Source organism: Amphiura filiformis, unplaced genomic scaffold, assembly GCF_039555335.1.
Source record: "Amphiura filiformis unplaced genomic scaffold, Afil_fr2py scaffold_198, whole genome shotgun sequence".
In the NCBI taxonomy this organism is placed as follows: domain Eukaryota; kingdom Metazoa; phylum Echinodermata; class Ophiuroidea; order Amphilepidida; family Amphiuridae; genus Amphiura; species Amphiura filiformis.
Genome location: NW_027305662.1, coordinates 78,572 through 98,203, shown reverse-complemented (window position 1 = coordinate 98,203; position 19,632 = coordinate 78,572). Strand labels below are relative to the sequence as shown.

General features: G+C 38.1%; 1 protein-coding gene across 1 annotated transcript in view; it reads left to right on the top strand.

Moving 5' to 3' along the window:
* Nucleotides 1-1,710: 1,710 nt before the first annotated feature.
* The window catches only part of LOC140145286 (gamma-aminobutyric acid type B receptor subunit 1-like), a 35,518-nt gene continuing 17,596 nt past the window's right edge, over nucleotides 1,711-19,632 (top strand). The window contains exons 1-3 of the mRNA XM_072167047.1: nucleotides 1,711-1,998; nucleotides 11,329-11,466; nucleotides 19,397-19,567. Coding sequence (XP_072023148.1) covers nucleotides 1,711-1,998; nucleotides 11,329-11,466; nucleotides 19,397-19,567 — 597 coding nt within the window. The remainder of the gene's footprint in view (nucleotides 1,999-11,328; nucleotides 11,467-19,396; nucleotides 19,568-19,632) is intronic.

Sequence of the window (19,632 nt, the reverse complement as noted above, 5' to 3'; positions counted from 1 at the left end):
AAGCCAACAATGCTCTAGGGTTTATTCGCAGAAATCTCTGGAGGTGCCCAAAGTACGTAAAACAGCAAATGTACTTCGCATTGGTAAGACCGCACCTTAAGTTTGCTTGCGCTGTATGGGAACCCCATAATGTGTCCGACATCCAACGAATTGAGGCAATACAGCGCAGGGCAGCTCGGTTTGTATCCAACAATTACCGGAGAACAGAGGGCACGGTCACTAGTATCCTTCAATATCTGGAGTGGCCTTCCCTTGAGCAGCGAAGAAGACAACATAGATTAACAACAAGGTATAAAATTCAAAATTGCAATACCCATTCCTGAATATGTTCAAGCACAGACAGTTAAAACTCGTCAATACCATCCCCAAAGGTTTAGAGTTATGACACCTCACATAAACACCTACAAATATAGTTTCTTCCCCGGACAATCATAGAATGGAACGCCCTACCTCCTTCCGTGTATATTGTCAAATCAGTTGGCTGCTTCAAGAGTTGTATTAATAATATGTAATTTCATGTCTTTTTTCTTCAGTTTTGTATAACCATGTTGTATTCAACTGCATGGGCGCCTTTGATCACCTCAACTAGATATTGCTTTCATGCAACTTTGTTGAGTATTTATGTAGATGTAGATGAATAGACCAGTTTGTCACTGTTTAAGCTGGACCTTTGTCTACTCAAATGCTTCTTACGTTGCTTCTTGTAGTCACGTATAAAATGTCAACAGATGTCATTCCCTGGCAACACAGACAATGCCAGATGACTTGCCTAAAACTTTACATTCACAATGTCAAAGAGGATTAAATGAGGTGTCATAGTGGCATAATGTGCCGGGTTGGATATTGCATCTAATATCCCAATATAGTTCGGTTTTGAAATTATGATTAAGTGTCAGGATAGTTTTTGGCGTTCCATTCCACTCGCCATTCCGGCTGTTGGAACGGAACAATACAACTTTCAACGAGTAAATTATATTTCCACTATCACACACATGTCATTGTGCTTCATCAATATATTTTATTGCATTCGATTAAAGGTGGGTGTATGCAAATGTTTTCGTTTAGCATAGATGTCACTGTTATGCGAATTTCTAAATGAATGTATACGGAGCGTTGATTGAGTCGGACTACATGTAGTATGGCGCTCTATACATCTTGCAACGGACCACTAAATGGTTCATTCGATGAACCAAACAGTGTAACTGCGGTCATTTATAAATAATGCTTAGGATAGATGAGCAAATTGGTGTGAACTACTGTCATGTCTACGGACCGCGTGTACTGAATATCACTCGCTAACACTTCAAATATCAACGTCCATTTGAGCAGAAATAAAGTTCTAGTTGATCAGGTTTTGATTTGCAATAAATCTACAGCGCGATGTTTTCTGTTTTTATAATGCTTAGATGAGCACATTGGTGTGAACTACTGTCATGTCTACGGACCGCGTGTACTGAATATCACTCGCTAACACTTCAAAATATCAACATCCATTTGAGCAGAAATAAAGTTCTAGTTGATCAGGTTTTGATTTGATTTACATCTGTTTTCTTATTAACGGATTTCAGCATGCGTTACTTGTTGCTATTACATGTACTCACACTTAAGGCTGTGTTTGCAGATGTATCTGAAAATATAACAACTTCTAAAGTTTACTCAACACTTGAGAGTGATATTTCTACAAATTTTACTACAAATCCTGTTTCAACGATGCTAGCAGTTACTGAGCGTTTTAGATGTAGCGATGACTTTGAGGCAAACTCAACTTGTGCCGCGCTTTGTAACAAATGTTACGCACATCAGGAGAGACCCCGTGAGAATTCTAGAAAGCCAAGCGAGAAAATTCCGCTGTATATCAGCTCATATTACGAGGGACCTGGTGGTGGATGGGATGGTAGCGGCTGTGTTCCTGCAATAGAAATGGCATTCGACGACATCAACGCCCGATCGGACATATTACCGCAATATGAATTACTGCCGATATGGAATGATACAAAGGTAAAGTTGATAATAAGTGTCAAATAAAATCAATCTTTAGCAGTGCTTCACTCCCATAAATTTGTAGTACTTCAAAACCTCAAAATCTGCTATCAGAATCAGAATCTTTATTGATATTCACCTCACATTGGGTATATATATAATCAATGTAAACAATATACATGCAAGGACACAACACAAATACATAAATCACAAGATAATATTAACAGTTTACAATAATCAAATGCTATAGTCATGACAGTAATACTAGCACACATTAGTGAAAACTGTCATTATAAGGAATGTAAAATAATATAATATTCAAAACATAACAAAAGTACGGTACATTCAAATGTCATGAGACATCCGTGTAGCAAATGCACCATTAACATATTCAAGAATTAGAGAAATACAACCATATTCCTCTGCACTCATAATGAGAAGGAAAGTATTAGTATCACTGAGCTTATCAATATCATAAATTTCCTTAACACCAGAAAATAAGTACGAAGGTCATCATAATGAGAGCACTTCATAATGAAATGGAACTCATCCTCAACAACATTCAAGTTACACATTTACAGAGTCATTGTTCAGCATCAATTTTTGGGTGACAGTAGCGTCCTTTTTTGAGCACCAATTCTAAGTTTACTAAAATTTAATCAGCAAAACAGATTACAGAAGAAAATGATTTTCCATCTAAATGTCACCCAATGTTAGAAAAACTAATAAATATATAATAAATTACCGAGTTGGAAAACTTCTCGTGATAAAAATTCGAACGGTGGTGATGCACTTGCGAATTACATTTTTGCAAAGCAAATCATACACTAAGTTACGTTGCTTATTCACCTCATTTTTAAAATTCTTATTGATTAAGTCTAAAAATTAGCACAAATAGCCTAAAATACATTATCCAGGGTCCAAAAATACTGTATGGTCACCTAGCAATCGTGTGTTTACGCGTGCATTTACGCGATAACCGCGGGTTGCATTGGTTTTCCATGCCATTATCAAATTGATCAGCCTTTTCATTTAATTCATTTTAATCAACTTCTTCTTCGTTGTCCCCTAGCCTCTCCTTCTTTGTACTGTTCTTCCTTTTAGCTCACATCCCTCTTCTTTCTCTTTCCTTTTATCCTCTCTACCTCTTTTATCCCTTGTATTTTTCTATCGTTCTAGTATATACTTCTTCACCATCAACTGTTAACAAATATGTACTATTTTTTCGCGGATTATTAAAAATATTATCGCCAACCCCATGGCACCCATGTACTCTCTTCTTTCATAATACGTGTTTATTCTCCTCGCTTTATTTACTCAATTAGGGAGCATCAGTTGGTAAAATTGTTCTCAATAAAAACCTTGGAGGGTAGTGATGCATTTCCAAATTGCATTTATTTACGAACCGCGAAAGACGGGTGACCGCTGGTAAATAATAAAAATAAACAACAGAATTTAGAAGATATATTAAAAGTGGCTAACACAATCGACCAATTATTGCTGAATGGACAAAATATGACAAAATTAAGACAAAATAAAGGCAAAATTGAATTTACTTTATGCTGATTGTATTATTTGTTGGCTGTTAGTATTTTACAATATTTCGTAGGTTAAAACATCTTTATTTTATTTACACCCAGTCTTTACTTATTTCATTGTTTTTTGCCAAATATTTAATTTCAAAATACCTAATAAAAATTTCAAAATGACATATTCTTCACTTTTAAGCAATTTATACAAAGTTGTAGCTTTTTACAGTTTCGCTTGGATCGCTGAATTGGCCTTTAATAGAATTACAAAAGACGTGGGCGAGTGGCGAAATAACAGGCGAGTAATTATTCCACCCCTATTGTGTTAAATTACTTGAAACAATAATATTTCAATTATTGTCATCCTGTGCGAATTAAGGCGAGTGGGATGGCAAGAACCATATTTTTGCAGTTTTAGTCACTTAACTAAAAAGCAAACTCAATGTTGTGATCTTATAGTAGAAAATGAGCAAAAGCAAAAATCACATCTACTAGTTCACCTGTAGCTGTGAGAGTAACTGATAGCGATGCTATTTGACCCCTGATAACCCTTTTGACTTTTGGACATGTTCCCGTCATTTTGGGGATTCTTTTTACCACTTTTAAGCCCGATTGGGCATACTCTAACTTTTGACACCATAATGACCTTTGACCTCGGTTTGACTTTGTTCGTGCTCCCGTGATATAGAGAATTACTTTCAAATCGGGCGAATTTTAAATCTTATCTCCAGGATGACCATTGACCTTGAATGACCTCGATTTATTTATTTTTGTGCTCCTCTCATACAAAGGATTCCACCCACCAAGTTTAAGCCTTTAATTGGACGAAGTTTGAAATTCAAAAATGATTTGCAGCAATTATGGTGCATTTAAAATTGAGCAGGTAGGCAAAATCTTGATCAAACATGTTTTACGCTGTCCAAAGTTACCCAGTATACATCTTTATATCCACTTGCTGCTTTTATTTGTTATCCAATTCGGGTATCTTCCCTAGGTCTTTGACCTAGAGGGGCCCAGCGAAAACCTCCTGGTCAACATGCTTTTCCCGATACCTATCCATATCCGAAATATCGGATCCATGCGTCGAAGCGCAGCGAAACGCATAGCCGAACAGACAAACACCCCCCCCCCCCACACACACACACACACACAAACACCGACTTCGCTATAGATATTTCTATAGGTCATACAGTTCTTGAGTTATACCGGTGGTATCACCTAAGGTGATATCACCTCAGGTGGTCGCATACTACTTGGCCAAAATAACAACTCTGCTGTGTTAGTAATGAGCTATGTGCGTACCGTCGTCAGCTTCGTGTTTTGAAGTTTCATATTTTCTGTTTTATTTATTTCATCCCCGGGATTTTACCTGTTTATGGTATCGTGCTTGAGTGAAGCACAAAGCATAATTTGTCGAAGATATTCAATAACGATATAAACATTATAGTCTGTACTGTAATATGTTCAGTTTTGAGTTTTATCAAGAATAATTATTACCCCATTACTAACTGCTACATGGTCGATGATGAGATGTTAATGGTCCATGTTAAACAACAATCACAGCATTGACCATGCTGGCACTTAGTATACTAGTAATGTTCTCGACCTCGATATATTCATGCTGTAGTATTTGCATTTTATTGTTCATCGCTGCATAATATTGTGAGCTAGACTTTCTTTTTAAAATGCCTATAAATTGTAAATATACAGTCTGTCTCAAAAAATAATATGACAGTGAAAAGCGCCCTCTTTGGCAATTAGAAAATACCGTTGTGACATGATGCTTACATCAACGTCAAGGGCGCAGTCGTAGCTCTCAAATGCCGGTTGTTCTGTTCAATTTGCTTGTTTCAATCTTGAGATATGTTTAGTTAATAACAGTAAAATCACAATTGTGCCACTTTCACTACTAGGGCTCGTGCATTATACCAGGGAAGTGCAATTCCCTGATTATACACATCAACATCAGCACGCGTGCATTATTTTGTCTAAGTACTCTCCTAACAAGTAATACGCGTTCATTAACCTATATGTGTGCAATATGTGTTTGTCTTCTGACAAGTGACAAAAGAAAACAGAATTTACCATGATAAAATCATTGACATGCACATGTATTGAATTTGACAGCAGAATGTGGAATATTTATTTATCTTTTAATCTGTTTTAAGTGGGAAAAGAGAATCATTATACCTGTATCATGATGAAACAGTAAAAACAATTTTGTATTGTTGTGTAATTTTGCATTCTTTTGATTTTACGAAGGAACTCTTGATAAACTTGATGCTATCATTTATTTACATGGCAGCCCTCTTCCGTAGTAAAAGTGACACAATTGTGATTTTACCCTTTCGTTGTTAACGAAACATATCTAGAGATTAAAACAAGCAAATTGAACAGAACAAACGGCATTTGAGAGCTAAGACTACGCCCTTGACATTGATGTTAGCATCATCACAACGGTATTTTCTAATTGCTATAGAGGGCGCTTTTCACTTGCACAATTTTTTTAGACATGTCACAATGATCTCGCAATATTGCAATACTATATAGGCTACGTGAACGTATTATTACGTATGGCACTTCCCTGATAATATGTTTTGGGTTTAAAATCCCTAATAACCAGTTTGCCTATAAGTATGTTGTCAATTACTTTTCAATTCAGCCGTACAACGTTGTATTCAAGCAGAGAAGATGTAAAGAAAGGAGATAGATCCAGCTATCCTCAAACAAAATATGTGTGTTGCCGCTCATTCAAAAGCAATCACGCTATTTAGGTTTAACAATAAAATACAACAAAAGGGTTCGAACCCATGACGGGTGTGATACACAAGTTGCTGCTTACTAGTTTTAGGGAAAGGTCAGTGTCTGTATACCATCAATACTATGCATACCATGCATGCAGATCCTAACATCCAGTTTATTTCAAATAAAATATGACCGAAGTTCCATGGCAAATAATAATTTTGCACGCTTGGTTACGCTTTCAACCTCTACGATTTATGATACAGCCTATTTTCAATTATCAAAATATCTTTATTAGGTTTGCAGGAAATGACAGGAAAATACATAAAACAATAAAAATTATATAGATGATCAAAAATCATCCCTTTTCTAACAAAATCCTAAAACACTCTCCTAAATAATTAATATATGTTCTAAAATGGGCGGATTTTTTTGGAATCTTTACAAAACTACATTTCTTTCTTATAGTATCCACGTGTGGCATCCCTTCAGAGCAACATCAGGTACTTAACACACACGTGTTATACTTTCAAGGGATTCTCTATAGAAACATTGGATATGGTTTCAATTCTGGAGTGAAAATTAATCAACCGTAGTCGGCAACTCACATCACATCAAAGGCTACTTTCAAGTAGATGTGTAACTACTTTAGAATAAAGGACTATGAATAGGTGCGACAGGATTACCAACGGGATTATCTCAAGGATATAATTCCGTTCTCCTCCTTCTTTTCAACTTTCCTGATTCAAGGCAACCTAAGGTGGTTTTATATTTACAATTGATCAGCTCAAGTGGCATTTATCATCAACAATGCCACCTCATTCAGCGCTTCTTTAGTCGAAATGATTTGTTTCCTTCATCGGTTTAACGTGAACGTACAATCACCTAAATGTAAATATACATCAGACTTGTAGTACCCGTACTCATGCTTGCTCAACTGAGGATAATTTGTAAACCAACAACCCGCATGGGACAATGGGTGGAAGCCGTTTCCAGTCCCTTCAACACAGTCCCTGGCATACCATACATGTATAGGCCTATGTATAGTAAATTTGTCTGCTTTCTCTGTTTTGTGCTGTTTAAGCAAATAGTTAAACATAATTTCCATAAAATGTAAGCTTTTACTGTCAGATATGTCCCCTTTTAATTTTTGAGCCGAACAAGTGAGGTAAAGCAAAGAAAATTGGAATTTACTACTAGCGCCAATGAATGTTATACGATTGTAAAACGGTACGATCCTCTGGGTGTGTGTGTGGGGGTGCGTATGTGTGTCCTGCACGCGTATTTTTTCTGCAACTATAACGGGACGCAATACGATACCGGTATGTTATAAGAATCAAACTTACAAGAAAGATGGCTCTTGTCAAATCCTACAATTCTGTCAGAGAAAATATGCATATTTGCATCAAATTTTTAATTAATTGACATATTAATTAATACATATTTTATTTAATGATTTACCATAATTCCAAACATGTCAAACAATATGTCAAATTAAAGCTAATGAAATGCTTTATATATTGGTCATAGCACATTTTGCAGAATGCATTTAGTATTTTAGTTACATGATTCCAAACATTCTATTCCAATTTTTTGCTATACACACATAGGAGCTGTACTTTTAAAAATCCGCACCTAATCAATCATTTCACTCCATTGTCAAAGTACTGTGCTCTCTGTAGCATTATGGAGTGACCAGGTCCTAGAGTGTGATGGTTTTGTAGCAGATGACAGTGCTCATTCAAGCCTGTCAAGGTCAGTTAGTAGCCACTTGCTGAATGGATGGCCATTATCAGCTATCAAAGAGATGCCCTGTGCAGCTGCAAATCACAGTAGAGGTTTGATAACATTTTGTTAAAACCCAAATGTGATATAAGGACAAAGCTGTGCATGTTGGTACTTAATTGTTTGGATTCTTATGTTGAAATTCCCTTGTAGGCCTATTAGTATTTTTATGTGTAGTGTATATTGTTCATAAATTATATAGCTTTTAAATTTTGGGCATTTTTGCTCTGTTGCACTGTACCATTATGGAATTAGAGCAAATCAATTACCGACACAAGCAGGTGTACAGTGTATTATTTTATGTTTATTTCGTATCTCAGGAGCATCTAGCTCACTTGGAAAGGCATCAGAATTTGGTACACGGGCGCTTCGAACTTTAAATCGGAAGGTGGTGAGTTCGAGCCTCATCATGGTCACATTAATTTTATAAACCAAATATTGTTCGAACTTTTCATATTTGTTTTTCTTTTATTGTTTCTTTTCTTTGACTTTTTTTTCTTGTTTTATTTAATTTTTTTTTTTTATTTTTTTTGATTCATATTACCAGGGTAAGGAGAGGAGGGTACTAACGGCCCATTCAGTGATTTTTTCATCCGGACGATCGTAAAAATCATCAAAATTCAGATTTTGTACTAGACTGCGGAACTCAGTCTTCAATGATATATTCAGTAATAATCTTTTGGTCATTATATAACTATCATCATTTGACGACTGAGTTCTTATGATACATCATCCGAAGAGCAGTTTCAGACAATTGCTTGGGATTGTTGGGGCAGAGGTTATCTTTTGAATTCTTTCATGACCACTGAAGCAGAGTCAAACCTGTCAAGGACACTCGACGTGAATTGAACTGACCATGTCACTCGCAACAAAAGAATTTCAAAGGTCATAAAACATCAATTTGGTATCTTCTGCTAGTGGTTCAGCCGAAAGCCGAGTAGGCCTATTTAAGACAAAAATAATGCATTTACGTGAATCTGTAATTTATATACTGACAGTATATATAAATTAGCTATTGTATTTGAATGGGGCTTCAACTTCGTCGATACTGCCGTTTTCTTGGGTTTTTTGTCAATTTTTTTCATTTAAAAAATTTATAAAAGTAACAATTTGATTTGTTTTTCCACTTTCGCTGGGATCACTGAATGGGGCTTTGCAACGCGATATATTCAAAACTTGTATTCACCTACTGTTATAGCATTAATCCGATTATTACACAACTTCGCCAGCGTATTCAAGACATCCAATGCAAATAATCACCTAGATTATGACGTATCATACTGTAAATATGGCGGAATACTCAAATTCATTCAACAAAACCATGATTACAAGCTATTGCAATGTACCGCGACAGCTCGTCTCACACACATAACAAATGCACTATACGATCAAATAGGTTGACGACAACGTTTGATTGAATGCACTGCATTGCGCCATGATTACGGTGAAGGACACCGGTTCAAATCCTTTGTATGGAGCCAATCAATAATTTCACGCACATCCTCTATTATTGCCCAATTATTGCCCGGGATGATTGCACACTGTAAAAGAGCTATTGTTATAATGTTTGATGACATCGCCTCATTTCAAATATATAGTTTTAGTTTTGGTTTTGGTTTTGGTCACGTGGTTTCCTATTGTCCTGCCTAACCACTTGAATCACAAGATATCGAACTCATTGTTTCTACCTTTTGTTTAAAACTAAACATTTGTGGCAGGTAGTTTCGGTTTTGGTTTCAGTTTCTTATAAGTGGTGTAACAAATAAAATTACAGGATTTTCGAGTTACCTGATCTAAGTATACAAAAGAAATGTTTAAATTTCGCAGTGCAATATTCACGAGCAGAGAAGTCGAACAAAGCAGTCTACATTTGAAAGCATTGATTAGTTTGAAAGCATTGACAAGAGACTACGAAATAAGCTGATTTCACTGTGAAAATATATAGACCATCGAAATATTTCCACAGACATGACAATAGACACTTGACAGATTATGACTTCAGTGGTATAAACACTATTATACAAATCTCTATTTATGTGCATGTCGCATGACGGAAGATCAATATCATAGAAAGCTGGTTTAAACTGACTTTTATTCAATTTATTTATTGGAGAAGGGAGAGAGAGAGAAAGAGATAGCCAGGGAAAGAGTTTGTGTGTGTCTGTGGGAGGTGGGGGGGGTAAGGGTAAGGGAGAAAGAGAAACAGAGGGGGGAGAGCATTGGAAGTGGAGGGGAGAGGGAGCTCAAGAGTGGAGTGGAATAATAGGGAAGAGTCGATATCGAGTGTGGGGGGGGGAGGGAGGAGGTTATATATAGGTGGCGGAGGAACATAGGTAAGAGGTATGGGTTGTGCTTTCCGGGGAATAATCTAATTCATAATCAAATCATCTACATCATCATGCATCGTTTATATTTCAGACAAATAAACAAAACACCCCCCCCACCCCTCAATATATGCACATGATTTCTACATGTAGGCCTAGGAATCGTATATATCCATCCCAACGATGTCTATGCATAACTTATTTTATCAGCCTGTATTTTATGGTGTCATGGAAGTGTGCCACCTACGGCAAGAGAGCATCAAAAATCGCCCGCGTTGTTAAATATCGATAATGAAAATGTTAGCACAATAGGCTATTATATACGTATGGTTATAGGCCATTATACTTTTGATTATATATACCCTCTTGTGTCCTCCCAGCACAATAGTGTTATGATTGCATACCAGTTCATCTCCACATTTTAATCCCTTGATTTTTGGTTTCTGAACAATAGAGAAACCAAAACTATATATTTGAAATGAGGGATCGTGTTTAACTATTTGCTGAAGAACGGCACAATACAGATAAAGCAGACAGATTTACTACATGTGGTACATGTATATACATATAGGGAATGTGTGTGAGTATTACCTAATTATAATAGGGCGTATCCAAAAATGAATTCACGCCCCTTTCAAATGTCGAGACAAAGTGCAGGCCCTATGGTACCCGTACCCGTACCCGTACTCAAGGTCCGGGACAATACTCGCACTTCCCAGATGCAATGTATACGACATGTATACGTCAAGTTGCTTGAATTTACTTCATGACCAATTTGTAGTAAAACATTCTACAATATGAGCCAGTGGCGTGCGCAGCACATTGAAAGTGAGGGGGGGGGGCATGTTGTTCAGTTCCCCCGAATGGAGTCTGATTAGGAGCAAAGTTTGACGTTTTTATACTATACAATGCGATTAAAGCCAGTTCCCTGAATAATCATAGATTTGTGTATTTCTTTCATGTTTCAGTGTGAAGCAGGATCTGGTTCCCGAGCATTGTTTGATCAGTTATTTCGTGAACCATCCAAGATTATGATACTTGGTGGTGCCTGCTCTCCAACTGCGGAAGCTATTGCGAGTACGGCTCACTACTGGAACTTGATAACGGTACGTCAGTCTCCTTAGACCCGCCATTTTAAGCCAATTCAGTGTCGTAGCGTGGGTCATCCGATTGGAGGGAGGGGCACAAGCCGGTTTTTTTTGGCAATTTTCCTATGGGATTTTCTAAATTTTGCAATTGATTGGGGGCACGGGGGCACGTGACTATGACTCAATTCACTACAATATGAGCCAGTGGCGTGCGCAGCACATTGAAAGTGAGGGGGGCAGGTTGTTCAGTTCCCCCGAATGGAGTCTGATTAGGAGCAAAATTTGACGTTTTTAACGTTTTTCCCCGAATGACCAACAAAAGTGGGGCCATGGCCCCTGCCCCCCCCTCTTGCGCACGCCACTGATATGAGCGCCATAATGTAAACTCATGGAATGCATATTTTCTATCAAACAATAATTATTATTATTTTACGCCACCTCCCGACACACTCCAATTAATATTTAGCCTGCGCTCAGGAAAAAACTAAAAGAGTTATGACAGGAATGTTATATGCACTTTAATCAGTATTATCTTGGCTAAAAGAAGACGTTTAGTTGGTTTCTTTACTAGCTTGGGTTCAAAAGTTATGTCGGATTAATTAAATCGTCCAGAAAACGTGTTGTGCCACTTTTGCCATGTTTGCGCATATCAAGTTTGAACCACGTAGATATGCTTATCGTGCATTAAAGAACTGACACAAAAGAATTAGAAGTGGTGTTTCGTCATATAATTAACATGAACTTAATAGAGGTTATCCGTATTCTATTATGTTGCATATCCTATCAACGACTGTTATACACTCTTAGCCCAGAAGTTAAGATTGCGCTGTTTACGAAAAAAAGATTACGATTTTAAACAATATGTGTTTAAATCCACACATTTTCTTTTAAACAAGATTGTTTAAGAGGTTAAAACAAGGGTTAAACAGAAAAGATTAAGATCCGTTAACTTTTAGCAAGTTAAAGCATCGCGTGTCGCGTAATTTAACCAATTATTGTTTAATATGGCATAAAGCATGGCGAACTCACATGTTTGTGGGGGTGCCCGCATCAGTCCGAAACGTCTTCAGTCCGAAACGTCCTCAGTCCGAACAATCATCAGTCCGAAAATGAAATGTACTATTTTAGTTCGAAACGTCTGCAGTCCGAAACGTCTTCACTCCGAAACGTCGTCAGTCCGAATCTGAAAAACACGTCGTCAGTCCGAATCTGAAAAACACGTCGTCATTCCGAATGAAATGTACTATTTTAGTTCGAAACGTCTGCAGTCCGAAACGTCTTCACTCCGAAACGTCGTCAGTCCGAATCTGAAAAACACGTCGTCAGTCCGAATCTGAAAAACACGTCGTCAGTCCGAATCTGAGAAACACGTCGTCAGTCCGAATCTGAAAAACACGTCGTCAGTCCGAATCTGAAAAAACACGTCGTCAGTCCGAATCTGAAAAGCACGTCATCAGTCCAAATCTGAAAAACATTAAACCCGATGCTCCTGATGATTAAAACGCTGAACAACTCTTAAAAACCTGTTCTCAAAACTTGCCATTAATACTGATTGCTAGTGCCTTATACTTAAGAAATAAAGGGTGCAGCATTATCCTTTACACCCAAATAATGTGTCCGAGGCAGAAAAAACGCAAATAATGGGTGAGGCGCAGCCGAACTCATTATTTAAACGTTTTACTTCCGAGGACACATTATTTGCGTGTAAAGGATAATGCTGCACCCTTTATTTCTATTCTTTACCAGAAAATAGTGCGATTTAAAGAGAAACTATCATTTTTTGGCAAAAATATTTAAAAATATTTCAAGTTGTTTACTTCAAGGTGGAGCGCGTACGCGTAAGTGACAGCGCGTATCGCGGAAATGTTGCACGCGCAACCAATCGTAATGCTGTGCGTAGAATGTGTTACGGCGCTTGACCATTATTGATATAAAATTGGATCGGTTGAGCCCATATTTATTGGTCGAGCTATGAGTTTTAAATGAATGAATGAATGAATGAATGAATATGAGTTTTAAAATACTGGACGAGACGTAGTCGAGTCCAATATTTTAAAACTCGTAGCGAGACCAATAAATATTGGGCGTAAAGCATCCAATTTTATCATTATTATGTTTTGGATCCAATATTATCACAACTTGGATCCATCAAAACATAATAATGCAGAATAATGGGCTCTCACCCGACGTATTTAACAAATCACAGTGCGCGATTTTGAATAATGGGTCGTAAGAGTAATAGAATAGATGATGTAGGCACAAATTAGATCCGATGGTCACCATGGTCACTATGTTAGGGTTAGGATTAGGGTTAGGATTAGGGTCATGGTTAAAGTTAGGATTTGGGTTAGGATTATGGTTCGGCTTAGTGTCATGGTTAGGATTAGGGTTAGGATTAGGTATATAGGGTTCAGGTCAGGGCAGGGTTAGGGTTAGACGCCGAAACATCTGCTCCCGAGGATAAGGACGATAGTCCCTATGTTAGGGTTAGGCTTAGGTTAGGATTAACGTCAGGGTTAAGGTTAGGGTTAGGATTTGGGTTAGGAATAGGGGTTAATGTTAGTGTTAGGATTAAGGTTCGGGTTCAGGCCAGGGTTAGTGTTAGACGCCGGAACAACTGCTCCCGAGAATTAAGACGCCGGAACAACTCCTAAGACCCTGTTCTCAAAAGTGACTTGCCCTTAATACTAGCACTAAGGCACTAGCAATCAGTATTAATGGTAAGGTTTGAGAACTGGTTCTTAAGAGTTGTTCCGGCGTCGTAATTCTCGGGAGCATCGGGTCTAATTCAGCATATAGCATCTTTAATATGGCACTGGTTATCAGTATGACGGGTAAGTTTTGAGAACACACTCAAATTTTACACAACTTCGATGTACGTATAGAACTCCAAAACAAATAGGTATTTTTTACATAACCATGAATTATGTAAAATACATAACATTTATGTGCATATGAACCCAATAACAAGTAGGTATTTTTCACACAACCATGAATTATGTAAAAAATACATACCAGTTAAGTAAAATAAACCCAGGTTAATAGGATTGGGGCTTTCTTTCTTTCTTTCTTTGTTTTATTTTATGCTGAAACATAATTCATGATAGATTTGAAGTCATCAGATCTTGGTCAACTGTCAGATTCATTCAACAATACAATTTCATGCATGAACTATTTTATTTTGTTTTTCTTTTAATTCTATCAGTTCAACCCGCTATCTAGTTAATGTTCAATGTAAGCATTTCTCTCTCGCATGTATGATACAATGCTATAGTACACTAATGCATTGTCACTTCAAGGCTTCAAGCCTAATTCGAGTCCCACACTTGGTACACTAGGCTTAGGCTACATTATCGTAGTCATTTCAATGCATATCACGCCTATTATAGTACACTGTCCGTATTACCAAAGAAGATCTCCTGTGGTATTTTTGATCTATCTCAACACGTACACACATTGCTAGATACACGCAGTGCCGGTCCGGGCGCAGTATACAGTGCATTGTACTGTAATGATCATGCGCGTATTTTTTTTTTTGGGGGGCTTTGGGGTCAAAGCAGGGGGCGGCCAAAACGAAGGGGCGGCGGGAAGAAGAAGGGGCGACAAAAAGAGGGGCGGCGGAAGAAGAATTGGCGGCAAAAAGAATTAGTAACAAAAAAATGGCGGAAAATGTGAAAAAATTGTACTTTTCATCAAAATGTGTTGCTTTTGGGGCGGTAGCGCCTATAAATCCTTTTTTTTTTTGCTCTTCACTTTTCAAAAAAATTGGGGCAACCTTTTCGGGCTGTTGAGCAAGGGGCGGCAAAATTGGATTATCTTCAGCCCCCCCGGGGAAGGGGCAGCCACGGTACGCCACTGATGATTGTCCTACTCGTAGCACATGATAGCTGCAATGTCCCGGTGCATGTCAATTCTAATGTTAATCAATCTAGCAAAATGAACCCATAAATAGCCATTTTTAAAGTCTCAAAGAAATCCATGCATAACTTTTCGAACGAATCTCCAGTTTGGTTCAAGCTGAATGACTCCGAAACCTACCTATTTGAATGAAGTTTCAGCAGGTATGCGCTACAAGACCACACACACGTCGTGCCCGCCATTGCTTTCGGTCTGCGTTATAATTTCTTACATGAAATAGGTAAAAACTACATGTGTGTCGATTTACATAACACGATTTTCTCCGATCAGCGAAGTATTTTTGGCTGACATTTTACTTCACTTTATGCAATGATTACACACACTAGGTAAACTAGTTTCGTTACAGTTCAAATATGTATTTGAAGCATTTACAAACTGGCATGGTAAACGTTTTTGACAAACTTTTACAAATATTGTGTATAATTTAATTTACATCGTGTTTTTTTACATAACGTGTGAATATTTCTTTGAGTGCAGGTTCTTAGAAGTTATTCAGGTGTCTTAACACGAACCTTATCCCAGCTCCTAACCCTAACCCTAATCCTAACCCTAATCCTAAACCGAAGCCTAACCCTAACCCTAAGCATTACCCTAACCGTAGGGTCTTAGGAGATGTTCTGGTGCTTAACCCTAACCCTGATCCGAACCCGACCCCTAACTTTAAACTTAACCCTAACCCTAATCCTGAACTTAAGCCTAAGCCTATCCCTAGCCTTAACCTTAATCCTAACCATAAACCTAACCATAAGCCTAAACTAACCCGAAGCCTAACCCTAATTCTAAACCGAAGCCTATAAATAAACCTAAGCCTTGCCCTAACCCTGAATTATTTCGGCGTCTAACCCTAACCCGGACCCGAACCCTACCTAAACTTAAGCCTAACCCTAACCCTAACCATAACCCTTTGCCTAACCCTAACCCGACCATAAGCCTGACTCTAACACTAAGTCTAACCCTGACCCAAACCTTAACCCTAACCCTAATCCTAAATATAAGTCTAACCCTTACAATAACCATAACCTCAGTCTAACTAACCCATACCCTAATCCTTAACCTAACCCTTAACCCTTAACTCAAACCATAACCCTAAACCCTTACCCTAATCCTAAACTTAAACCTAACACTAACAATAACCATAACCATAACCCTACGCCTAACCCTAATCCGAACCCTAACCCTAACCCTAACACTAAGCCTAACCCAAAACCTAATCCTAAACTCAAGCCTAACACTAACAATAACCATAACCCTAACCTTAATTCATACCCTAACCCTTACCCGAACCCTAACCCTAACCCAAGCCTAACGTAGGCACCTTCGGGTATGATAATAATTGTGCCTATATCACTTTATAAGGCTATCAGTATTTAGGTCAAGTTTTTACAACAGCTATCACACTAATAATATACACAGCTTTTAGCTTTTCTGCCTTTTTGTTGTTTTTTTTTTTCTATAAACTGTATATTTATTGGCATATTGAGGGCGCTATTTACATATATTTTTAATTTAGCCCAATGATATTGTTCCTTTCATTTCATGATAAAAAGTAGTTTGAAAAATTCCTTGCTATATGTTACTCATTCCATGCTGTTTAAATGCCATTATACAAGTGTCTACCCCTTGTAACGATGCACACAAGATTTAAGATAAATAGCGAAATCAGTTTTCAACTTTGCTAAAAAATTAATACAGTTCTACATGCCATCAAACAACCGTGAAGAACCTAGGGTAATGCTTCTGTTTAGGATTAGGGTTAGGTTTAGGCTTAGGGTTAGGGATTGGCTTAGGGTTAGTATTTGGCTTAGCGTTAGGGTTAGGGTTCGAGTTAGGGTAAGGGTAAGGGTTTGACGCCGGAAGAATTACCTGTTCAAAAACCTGACCTTAATACTGATTGCCTTATAATCAGAGGTGCTGTAGGCACAATTATACCCGATGGTTATGGCTAGGCTTAGGGTTAGGGTTAGGTTAATGTTAGGGTTCGGGTAAGGGTTAGGCTTAAGTTTAGGATTAGAGTTAGGGTATGGGTATGGGTTAGAGTTACTGTTAGGGTCAGACTTAAGTTTAGTATTATGATTAGGGTAAGGGTTAGGGTTAATGTTAGGGTTCGGATCAGGGTTAGGGTTGGGCTTAGCGTTAGTGTTAGGGTTATGGTCCAGCTTAGGGTTAGGCGTAGGGTTATTGTTATTGTTAGGGTTAGGGTTAAGGGTTAGGTTTAGGTTAAGTGTTAGGGTTAGGTTTAGGATAGGGCTGGGGTATGGGGTATGGGTAAGGGTCAGGGTTAAGCTTAAGGTTAGGCTTAGGGATAGGGTTAGGCTTAATTTTAGGATTATGGTTACGGTTAAAATTTGGGTTAGGGTTCGGGTTCGGGTTAGACGGCGAAAAAAGTCATAAAAACCTAGGGTTAGGGTAAGGCTCAAGGTTAGGGTTAATGTTAGGGTTAGGCTTATCGGTTATGGTGTTCTCCTTGTCAGTCCGAAACACCGTCAGTCGGAACCACCGGCAGTCCGAATTTTTAGGGTTAGCGTTAGGGTTAGTAATCCTAACCCACAATTAGTACTGACGGTGCGGTGGTTAGGACTGACGGTGTTTCGGACTGACGGGTGTACCCTGGTTATGGTTATGGTTAGGCTTAGGCTTACGTTTAGGATTAGGGTTAGGGTTCGGATTAGAGTTAGACGCCGAAATAACTCTTAATAACCCAGGGTTGGGGCAAGGCTTAGGGTTAGGCATCGGTTTAGGATTCAGGTTAGGATTAGTTTAGGTTTCGGGTTAGGGTTAAGATTAGGGATAGGTTTAGGCTTAACTTCAGGATTAGGTTTATGGTTAGGTCTAAGGTTAGGGGTCGGGTTTGAGTCAGGGTATAGGGTTAGACGCTGGAACAACTCCTAAGAACCTAGGGTTAGATAATGGTTAGGGTTAGGCTTCGGATTAGTGTTAGATTTGGGCTTAGGGTTAGTTTTAGGGTTAGTTTAGGCTTAGGATTGTGTAAGGATTAGGGGCAGGGTAAAGGTTCGGGTTAGGGTTAGGCTCATGTTTCATATCTTATCTATGAACTCGATACAAAAATTAAGCGAGAAATGACTTTCGTATTGAATTTTGTTTTGTTATTTGTTACGTAACAATAGATGTCACGCCGGTAAGAATTATCGGGAGTGAGCTAAGTTGCCGTACCGTCGTACTGAGTGTAGCATGTGAAATTGGAGATGATTTTGGACGCCATCTTGGATTTCGAAGCGCACGAAGCAAATAAAACGTGCGTCTCAAATGAATTGTTGACCACTTTTTTGCCATGACGCTCAAGAATCTAAAAAGTGTTTGTGTGTGAATGGGGGGGCGGCCTGCAAATTGTTGCTAGTAGGCACCTAGTGCAAAGAGTGGGTTAAATGACACTAAAATGCCACGGTTATTTTATTTTATTTTATTTTATTTTATTTTATTTTATTTTATTTTATTTTATTTTATTTTATTTTATTTTATTTTTATGGTTGTCAAATTCGGACTGATGCTGTGCTTTTCAGATTCGGACTGGCGAAGTCCTTTTCAGATTCGGACTAAAGATGTGATTTTCAGATTCGGACTGACGACGTGCTTTTCAGATTCGGACTAAAGACGTGATTATCAGATTCGGACTAAAGACGTCAGATTCGACTAAAGACGTGCTTTTCAGATTCGAACTAAAGACGTGCTTTTCAGATTCGGACTAAAGACGTTTCGGACTGAAGACGTCGGATTGATGAAGTGTCGGACTAATGACGTGTTTTGTATTTTCGGACTAGCGAAGCTTTTTTTCGGACTGACGAACCTAAAATGACTTTCGGATTGACGAACCACCAGATATAGTAAATTTACACTTCGGACTTACGACGTTTCGGACTGAAGACGTTTCGGATTAAGGACGTTTCGGACTGAAACCCGGATTATGTAGATTTAATATTTGACCAAATTCGTGCTAACTTGAAAGATTTTACTAAATTACACTAGTTTTGTAATCTTGTTCACTAGTTTTGTCATTTTGTTCACATTATCGTAGGTTTCCTATGGCGCTGAATCTCCTGGCTTATCCAATCGGAAATTCTACCCTTACTTTTACCGTTCTGCATCACCAGCTACCGTCTATAACTACGCGCGTATCCGACTAATGAGGGAATATGGGTGGAATAGAGTGGCAACTATTCATGAGAACAGAGAGTACTTTAAATTGGTAACATCAAGTAGATTATGTAATACACATGTCTATTCACAATTTCTTGTGAATCATATCTTAGA